Below are 9,407 nucleotides of genomic sequence, written 5' to 3'. Positions count from 1 at the left end.
CATCCATACAAATAAGATAGATTAATGAATAGAGAGAGAAATGGGTTGGTCAAGGTAAGTTCAGACTCATAAAGACAGGGGTTCCCAGTAGCAACTTAATGAGCTTAAACCGCTGACCTTGTGGTTCAAACCGTGGTTGCTGTCCCACACATTAACCCACAGTGCCACACCAGGACTCTCAAAATGTTCACTGTAGGTGGTGGTAATCATTGTAAAATTCTTTCAACTTTTCCGTATGCTTTAAAATTCATATGACAAGATGGAAAACGTAATTGCAGGATTTACCTTGGGTTACCCTTGCTCTCACACCCTACCCCTGAAGCTCTCCTCAGGAGGCTGGATGAGAGGGGCGTTCGGGGGATGGGTAACCTCTGAGGGCTTCAGGGTTCATGGTGGTGATGCATTGGATCTGGAGCTGTATTTATTTGAAATACTTTTATGAGTAGAGCCGTGTGTGTGTGTGTGTGTGTGTGTGTGTGTGTGTGTGTGTGTGTGTGCGGTCCTCTCAAACTAGAAGCACTATCATGAAATGGGTAAATTCTGCTTACTTCAAAGATTCCTCACACCCATTCGTTCACACATCCACATTCACTCTCCAGCATACTCTGGGTGGGTGATTCCAGAGCGTGGCAGTGTACACAGGTCCACAAGAGACGTGCCTAAAGGGTACCGAGCGCCCTCTCCCGGCCCCAAAAGTGTCCAAGTAGGCCGATTAAGCACCAACCCGCGTCTTTACCACCCACTCTCGGATCTTCACCCTGGGGAGCGGAGGGAGGGTTGTTGTTGGTGGCAAGTGCCGTCGAGTCGGTTCCAATCCATAGTGACCCTGTATAGGCTTTCCAAGGAGCAGCTGGTGAGCTTGAACCGCCAACTTTGTGGTTCAAACCAATCCTGCGGTGCAGTGCTCTGGGGGTGTGAGCACTAAAAGCCTGGCCTCTGCCGGCGGAGTGCCTCAGCGTCTGCCAGCAGAGACCAGCAAAAGGGGCGGCCCAGTGTGGCCTGGAGGCGGGGGACGATGGGGTGGAGTCGCCACCGCCAGCAGCCGCGCGGCTCCACCTGTTGCAGCGTCGGGAGCGCACCCGCTAGGGAAGGCAGAGCGGGAGCTCGGCTCCCCACGCACGCGACCGACCAGGCAGGGCCACCGAGAGGAGGTGGCCCGGGACAGGACCCGAGGGAAGCGGCGCAGAGGGGCACTCCACACAAGGTGAGAGCATGGCGCAGTGCCAGCGCCCCCTGAAGGGTGGAGGTCTTGGGGAGGGGGCCTCAAGCGGTCTGTGGGGGGCGGGGAGAACACTGAGGCAAAGCATGGAGCCCCGGTTCGCCCCAAAACTCTGATGAGCGAGGAGGCAGTTCAGGCCGGGAGAAGGTGAAGAGACTGGCGGGAGTCACCAAGTCCTGGGCACCGGCTTTCCCAGGGCTGCACTAGCTGGTTCACTGCGCGCAACCAATGCTTGGAGGCGGCGAACCCAGCGGTCCAGGGCGCTCTGCAGGGGTAGGAGGGGCAGGGCTGCGCCTAACTTTGCTCACTCCCCCATTCCAACCTCCCCTATTCCGACCTCCCTCTTCCGTCTCCTCTCCACAACCCAGGCGCCCGCCGATGCCACGCAACGTCGGGGCTGTGAGGGAAGTCAGAACCCACGGGCGCCGAACCTCACAGCCCAGCTGCTGGTGCGCCAGTGCCGGACCAGTCGGGTAGGTGACTCAGAAGCCAAAGGCTGGGACCCCAGTACCATTCGGAGAGAGGCACCGTCCAAACCTGCAACAGGAGACCTGACATCCTTTCAGTGGGCGCTGGAGCAGCGATGATCAAAGGGACGGAGGCCAGGGCGCCTCTCACCCGCTGGTCTCCAGGGTTGCCAGACCTTCACCTGCAGGGGAACTCAGGTGCATCTGAGTCCACGCACAACACGCACCACGCCCCTTCCCAAGACTGAACCAAGCCGGCTGCGAGCTGCGAGCTGCGAGCTGGGCTGGGAGTGAACGCTTGCACTGTGATCCAGCCGAGCGGAACCTGCTCCCGGGCACTTGGAGCGGTGCGGTCAGGACAACTCCAGGAGGGCGGGGCGGGGGCGACAAAGCGGATTTGAAACCGAGTCCACACGGAAGTGGGGAGCTGGCACCGCTGGAGCAGTGGAGGCTGCAGCCCGGGGAGCCACGCAACCTGGGGACGCCCCGATCTCCCCCGTGCCTCCTACGCCTCGGCTCGGGGCTGCCCCTTGGGCCCGGCCATGGCCGGCCGGGGTGGGGGCTGCAGCTGCTGCCCGGGCCCCCTGAACGAGGACAACGCGCGCTTCCTGCTGCTGGCCGCGCTCATCGTGCTGTACTTGCTGGGTGGCGCCGCCGTCTTCTCCGCGCTGGAGAGGGCGCATGAGCGCCAGGCCAAGCAACGCTGGGAGGAGCGCCTGGCCAACTTCAGCCGCCGCCACAACCTCAGCCTCGATGAGCTGCGTGGCCTTCTCCGCCTCTACGAGGAGGCCACCGCAGCTGGCATCCGTGTGGACAGCGTCCGCCCGCGCTGGGACTTCGCTGGCGCCTTCTACTTCGTGGGCACGGTGATATCCACCATAGGTAAGTCAGCCGCAGGAGGCCGCGTGGGAGGTACCAAGGGAGGCTGAACTCTTCGCCCCAGCTGGGCCTGAAGGGCGGGTAGACAGCTTCTCATCCACCACTCTCCCACCTGGGGTCCAGCTCATGCTCCACCTAAGAGCTGCTGCCTATTCAACAGGTGAAACTGCTTCTGTTACTCACAGTATGGTCAGTGGGCGTAGTCTCGGCATCACCTGGGGGCTCCCTCCCCACCCCTCAGGACCACAGGAATCAGAATCAGCATTTTTTAAAAGCCCCTCCACCCACCCCACCCCCGAGGGATTTGAGAACAAAACTCAGAGCGGGTGATGCAAAGAGTTCATGCATCACTTGCTAACCGAAAGGTTAAGAGGTCAAGTCCACCCAGAGGTACCTGGGAAGAAACCGGAAATCTATTTCTGAAAAATCAGCAATGGAAACCCCAGTGGAACACACATACATAGCATGGGCTCCTGGGTAGCTGCTGTGTGCTCTGATAAAGTCAGCGGGAGGAGAAGCATTCAAGTTAAGGAGCTAGGGAATTTAGGAAGAAATTTACAAATAAAAACTCATGGCTGATGAGTCCATTCCAACTGTTAGCGATCCTGTTGGACAGTGTAGAACTGCTCCTTCGGGCTTCGGAGCCTGTCAGTCTTTATGGGAGCTTACAGCCTGCTCTTTCTCCCTTTGTGTTCCAAGGCTGGTGCGTCTTGAACCACCAACCATCTAGTTCAACTTAGAAATAGGGAACATTGCAACACTGACTTAGTATTATGCACAAGCTATTGCGCTAGGCTCAGATCACAGGACAACATGCTTGATTTCAAAGTTAAGGAGAGAAATCAGATATTATTCTCTGTTGGAAGTAAGGAGGCAAAACAAAGTGCTAATGAGGATTCCAAGGAGGGAAGCTGTTTCCTAATAGGAAGAATCTAAAATGAAAAACCTTTGGGTTGAACTCTATCATTCGGTATGATTTGGGACTAAAGTGATTGCATTCTGGAAGAGTAGAGAGCACCCTTCAGGAGGTCCCATGAGTTGGCTGGTCCTGGTGGAGTATAGGGGGAAGAGCTCCTGGCCAGCCTTCACAGCCAGACTCAATGCCAGAACCTGGGACTTATTCAAGAGGCAATAGGGAGCCACGGAGGGCTTTTGAGCAAGGCTGTGACATGGCTGCAACAGTTATGGCTTTATTCTTCAGCAGAAGTGAAGAGGTTGGTGTCTTTGCAGCATATCCCGAAAGACACAACCATTAAAGCATAATTAGGTGGTGAGGGTTGGGGGGAATCCTATAGAAACTCAGAGGAATCAAAGTGTTTTGGCAGAAGGAGCAGAGGAGGGGGCTTTGAAAGGCTAGACAGAAAGAATTCCATGGCTGCGAGAGCAGTGGGGGCTCCGCCTAAGGGACTCACGGTGACAAAACACTACAGGGTACTTGTGCTGGGAGCTGAACCAGGCCAGCCCCTGGGCTCTCTCGAGGAGCTTGCTGGTGAGAGGGGTACTGCAGGGCAGCCTCCCGGAGGCTCTCAGGCCAACCCAGACGTGTTATGTGGACACTATCTGGGAGAAGGCACACCAAGTACAGGAGATATCAGCCTTAGTCTGGTGAGTCTAGGAGCTTCCCTAGGGCTTCGTTGGCGAGGAGGAGGTGAGGTACAGAGGACCAGCATGGTCAAGGATATGCAGACTTTATCTGAAGTGCTTTGTGATGTACTGCTCAGTCCACAGCCCCCACCCTGTCCCAAGCAGCCCTGCTGTGGGGAGGGGGCGGGGCATCAGGACTCTAGAATAACTAGGTCTCCTGCAAGGAAAACTCTCCAGAGCATGCTCGATGCTGAACAGACATGGATTCCCGGGGAGGACTGAGATAGACTGATACCCACACCCATTACCATCATGATGTCACATCCCATGTCCTAGAAGGCAGTTCCAGAATTTTCATGTCAGAGAACTTGGGACAAGCAAACTGATTAGGAGGTTTTGCTATGGCACTTAGCTTGAATCTGCTGTTTGCTTAGCAAGTACAGGACTGACTTGTGAATGTTTATTTGGTGGGAGATTTGCACTAACCACGGCCACAGAGGTAGGAAGGAGCAAAGTGTGGGTATGGACTGCTGATGGTCAGCAAAGTGATCTGAATGTATGCTCAGGGCAGAGGGGGATGTAGGAGCACAGCAGATAGAACAATGCGGTGTGATAGCATTAGCGCTCTTGGTCTTGTCTCTGTAACTTGGGCAAGAGTCTCCACCTTTCTAAGCCCTAGCCTTCTCATCCCAGGTGTCTACAGAGGCCCCACATGGTGGTGTCTGGCACGTTGTTTTGTTGTTGTTAAGTGCTTTGGAATCAGTTTGGAATCATAGCAACCCTCTGTAGGGTTTCCAAGGCTTTAAATCTTTTTCTGGAGCAGAAAGCCTCATCTTTCTCAGTTGGAGCAGCTGGCACATTGTAGCTGTTCCGTAAATATTGGTCGTGTCTCCTCCTTACCACCTCCCCTTAAGTGTGTACCCTGTTGCAGGGTGATGGTGAGGGACAGATGAGCCAAGGTAAGTGAAGACACTTTGAAAAATACCAAGCACCTTCTGTGTCTAACAGTTTCCTTTTAAATTTCTGGGTTGTTTTTTTCTGACCGTGAACATTGTAGTATCAGCCCTGGCTACTCTTTGCTAGACACGTTCTGTGATCCCAGGTCTGTGCTAAGTGCTACATCACATCCACACTTAATTCCACAATCACTGCAGCTGCCACCAGGCAGACACTGTTACCGCATGTGACAGATGAAGAAACTGAAGCTTCTTGCTCTTTGGGAAAATAAGTTGTTGTTGTTAAGTACCACTGAGTCAGTTCTGAATCATAGCGACCCTGTATAGGATTTTCTAGGAATGGCTGGTGAACGTGAACTACCAACCTTACATGAACTTGAACTGCAGACCTTACAGTTCAGACTTTGCAGTCCGGTGCATTAACCCACAGCGCCTCACCAAGACTCTGGGCAAGTAAGTGTAAAGATGAAAACATTAACCTAAGTTAATCATTGTGACACTGTGGGATGAAGTACTGGATCACAGAGTCAGTTTGAACCGCAAGATTGGTGGTGCAAACTTACCAGCCACTCCTTGGAAACCTTATACAGTGTTGTTGAGTCGGAACTGACTTGATGGCACTTAACATTCTTCTGTTTTTTTTTTTTTTCCTCCTGTGCCTACATAGTTATTTTTCTGTTTGGAATCATACTCTAAACCATTTATCTACTGCATGTTTTATCTTTACATGACATGATGTGGTTTTCTTTTAAACATTCATTTTGCTGTGCCTTGTTCTGCAAGGCATTCAGAAAGCAGATCACAAGAAAACACATGATACAATTGTCAGAAAAAAAAATGTAAATAAAACTTTAGGACCACAGATAAGAAAAGAAAAAATGTAAGAGAGTGAATGGGTCTTTCAAATTTATCAGACTTGAGAAATGCTTTGTCTGAGTTTGGGTTCCCTCCAAGGCAGACCCAAAGCCAAGAACTGGAATACAAGCAGTTGATTAGCAGGTGCAAGTAGAAGTAGCCAGAAGAGATACCCCGTAGGTATGTCTTACTGCCTTACTAACAGAGTATGTTAGTAAGACAGCATCCAGAGTGGGCAAGTGGTACTTAATCCCAAGTGGAAGCTTGGAAACAATGCAAAGCACATGTTCCGGAATTAGCTCCAGCAAGGGAGCTGGGGTATTTATACACGCACACCTGTCCGTCCCTGATTAAAAGCTGCCCATGTGAGGTGCTGTTGAGTCCATTTCTGATTCATAGCGACCCCATGTGTGACAGAGTAGAACTGCTCCTATGGAGTTTGCTTGGCTATAATCTTTGCAAGAACAGATTGCCAGATCTTTGTCTCATGAAACGACTAGGTGGGTTCGAACCACCAACCTTTCTGTTAGCAGCCGAGCACTTAATGCATAGAGCTACAAAGAAAAAAATGAACTTGCTACTGTTGTGTTCATTCCAACTCATAGCAACCCCAAAGTACAGAGTAGAACTGCCCCAGAGGGCTTCCAAGGTTGTAATCTTTATGGAAGCTGACTGGTTTGAACTGAGGACTCTCCAGTTAGCAATTGAGTCTCACCAGAGCTCTTTAAGCCACCCCCAAACCCACTACCATCAAGTCGATTCCAACTCATAAAGATGCTATTCGCTGTTGTTAAGGGCCGTTGAGTCAGTTCTGACCCATAGTGACCCTGTATAGGGTTTCCAAGAAGTGGCTAGTGAGCTTGAACCACCAACCTTGTGGTTCAAACCGACTTTACAGTCCAGTGCATTAACCTGCAGCACCACACCAGGAGTCCAGGTAAAACTTCCTGGGGTCTTCAAATTATCTTTATGGAAGTAAATTGTTGCATCTTTCTCCTGTGAATGAACTAGTAGGTTAAAACCAGCAGCCTTCCAGTTAGCAGCCTATTACCACCAGTTAGTGCCACAGTGGCAGTTCTGACTCATAGCGAACCTGTCTGTATGGGATTTCCAAGGAGCAGATGGTGGGTTTGAATTGCCAGCCTTGTGGTTAACAGTTGCTTATCCTACAGTGCCACGCCACAACTTCTAGGGGAAATGTAAATCCATAAGACTCCTAACCTGGGTTTTCATGGATGGCCCATAGGTTGTTGGCCATTGGAAGCCAGACCTCAAGGCATATAGGCAGAGCTCTAACAATGGCTGTTCAAGCTTCAAATTTGACTGCAAACTTCGTGGCAGACTAGAAATCTTATCATCAGACAAGAGAAAGCCTAAACCTTTTCCTTGCTCAAAATCCTCATTTTCCCAGAAAATGCAGCTTAAGATTTTATTCAGCCACTGTCTTGTCAAGTGCCATCATGTCATTTCTGAGTCAAAGCAACCCTCTATAGGCTTTCCAAAAAGCAGGTGGTGGGTTTGAACCACTGATATTGGAGTCTAGTGCTTATCCTACATGCCGTACCAGCTGCTGTCTAATTGAGACCTTTAATTTAAAAGTCAGAGCAGAATATTAAAGCTCAGTTCAGGAATGTTGATTTGAAAGAGGCTGGTGATCAGACTAGAAACACAATAAATATAAACTACTGGATCTTTAGCAAAGTCAGTGGTTCAAACCCACCAGCTGCTCCTCAGAAAGCCTATGCCGGGTCGCAAAGAGTCAGAACTGGCTCAGTGGCACTTCGCAGCAACAACAACCCAGACAAGTTGATCATACTGTGCAAATGATGTGTAAATAGCCTGTAAGAGATGTGTAAATATCTTTTCTTTAGAAATAGATTTTCGTCACCTATAATCATACCTGTGTATGTGTAACTCAGTTGATGTCCAAAAAGGATTTGAGGTGATTTGCATGTTATATTTGTCAAGGTAGGCTGCAGTAACAAACTACTCCCCAAATCACAATAGACAAACACAACAGAAATATACTTGTTACTTCTAGAGAGCCCACAGCAGAGGCAGTGACTCTCCAGAGGCTCAATGTCTTAGGCTTCTTCTATCTTAGGGCCACCACATAGGAATGACCCATGTCACCTCCATTCACATTTCGTTGGCCAAATTAGGTGTCATGACCACACCCAACTCTAAAAGGTTAGGGAAATAAAACCCTCCTGTGAGTCCAGATGTGGTGCTGTAGATTAAGCCCTGGACCAAAAGGTTGGTTTGAACCGCAAGGTCGGTAGTTAAAAACAACTGTTCCTCGGAAACCCTATACAGGGTCACTATGAGTCAGAACCAACTCAACTGCACTTAACAACAACAACAAATCTAGATAAAACCAGATATTGGAAACACACCCACGCCTCACTTACCAGTGTGGTTAGGTTCCAAAGACTAGGTCGTTGAGTGACAATAGAGAATGGCCACATCAGATCCCCAAATGGAGAATGACTACATCATCACACAACTTACATATCATTACATAACTGCCAAACCACTGAGCCTCACAGCTCAACCAAGTTGTCACATAACTTGAGCCATCACATGCATCATTGCCTCACATCTTGATGTTCAATGTGCAAAATAGTCAGTAGATTTTTTTATTCTTGTTGTTACTACTGAATGTCAAATAATGAGATGGTTGGTAAGTGAGGAGTGGCTGTAATATAAAGCATATCGTTTTTGTCGGTACTGACCCATAGCGACCTTATGCACAACAGAACGAAACACTGCCAGTTCTGGGCCAGCCTCACTATTATTGCCACACTTGAGCCCATTGATGCTGCCATTTTGCCAATCCATCTCACTGGGGGGTCTTCCTCTTTTTCTCTGACCCTCCACTGTACCAAACATGATATCCTTCTCTAGGGACTGGTCCCTTCTAACAATATGTCCTAAGTATGAGAGATGAAGTTTGGCCATCCTGGCCTCCAAGGAGCATTCTGGCTGTACTTCTTCCAACATGCATCTATTGGTTCTTTTGGCAACCCATGGCACTTTCAATATTCTTCTCCAACACCATAACTCAAAAGCATCAATTCTTCTACGATCTTCCTTATTCACTGCCCAACTTTCGCATGCATATGAGGTTATTGAAAATACCATGACTTGGGTCAGGTGCACCTTAGTCCTCAAGCTGATATCTTTGTTCTTCAACACTTTAAAAAGGATTTGTACCGATAAGAGAAAGTGAGGGAAAAACAGCAATGAAGCGGCGAGCTAAGCCCTACAATGTGGAGAGTGAAGCGTTCAGCTAATAAAAAGAGAGGGCATATGCACAAGGACACCCACCCTTGCAGATAATACCCACTTGACCTGGCTTCAATGACTGGGTGATCAAAGCTTAACCAGAAGAAAGAAGAGGAAAAAAAGAGTAATCTGATACAATTTGATGAGCTTGACCTACAC

General features: G+C 49.7%; 1 protein-coding gene across 1 annotated transcript in view; it reads left to right on the top strand.

Annotated features, from left to right (window-relative positions):
• Positions 1-2,228: 2,228 nt before the first annotated feature.
• The window catches only part of KCNK13 (potassium channel, subfamily K, member 13), a 155,693-nt gene continuing 148,514 nt past the window's right edge, over positions 2,229-9,407 (top strand). The window contains exon 1 of the mRNA XM_006839579.1: positions 2,229-2,568. Coding sequence (XP_006839642.1) covers positions 2,229-2,568 — 340 coding nt within the window. The remainder of the gene's footprint in view (positions 2,569-9,407) is intronic.

This window comes from Chrysochloris asiatica, unplaced genomic scaffold (genome assembly GCF_000296735.1).
Source record: "Chrysochloris asiatica unplaced genomic scaffold, ChrAsi1.0 scaffold00025, whole genome shotgun sequence".
NCBI classification, from domain to species: domain Eukaryota; kingdom Metazoa; phylum Chordata; class Mammalia; order Afrosoricida; family Chrysochloridae; genus Chrysochloris; species Chrysochloris asiatica.
The sequence above is the reverse complement of the archived record's forward strand: the minus strand, read 5'-3'. Positions and strand labels throughout refer to the sequence as shown.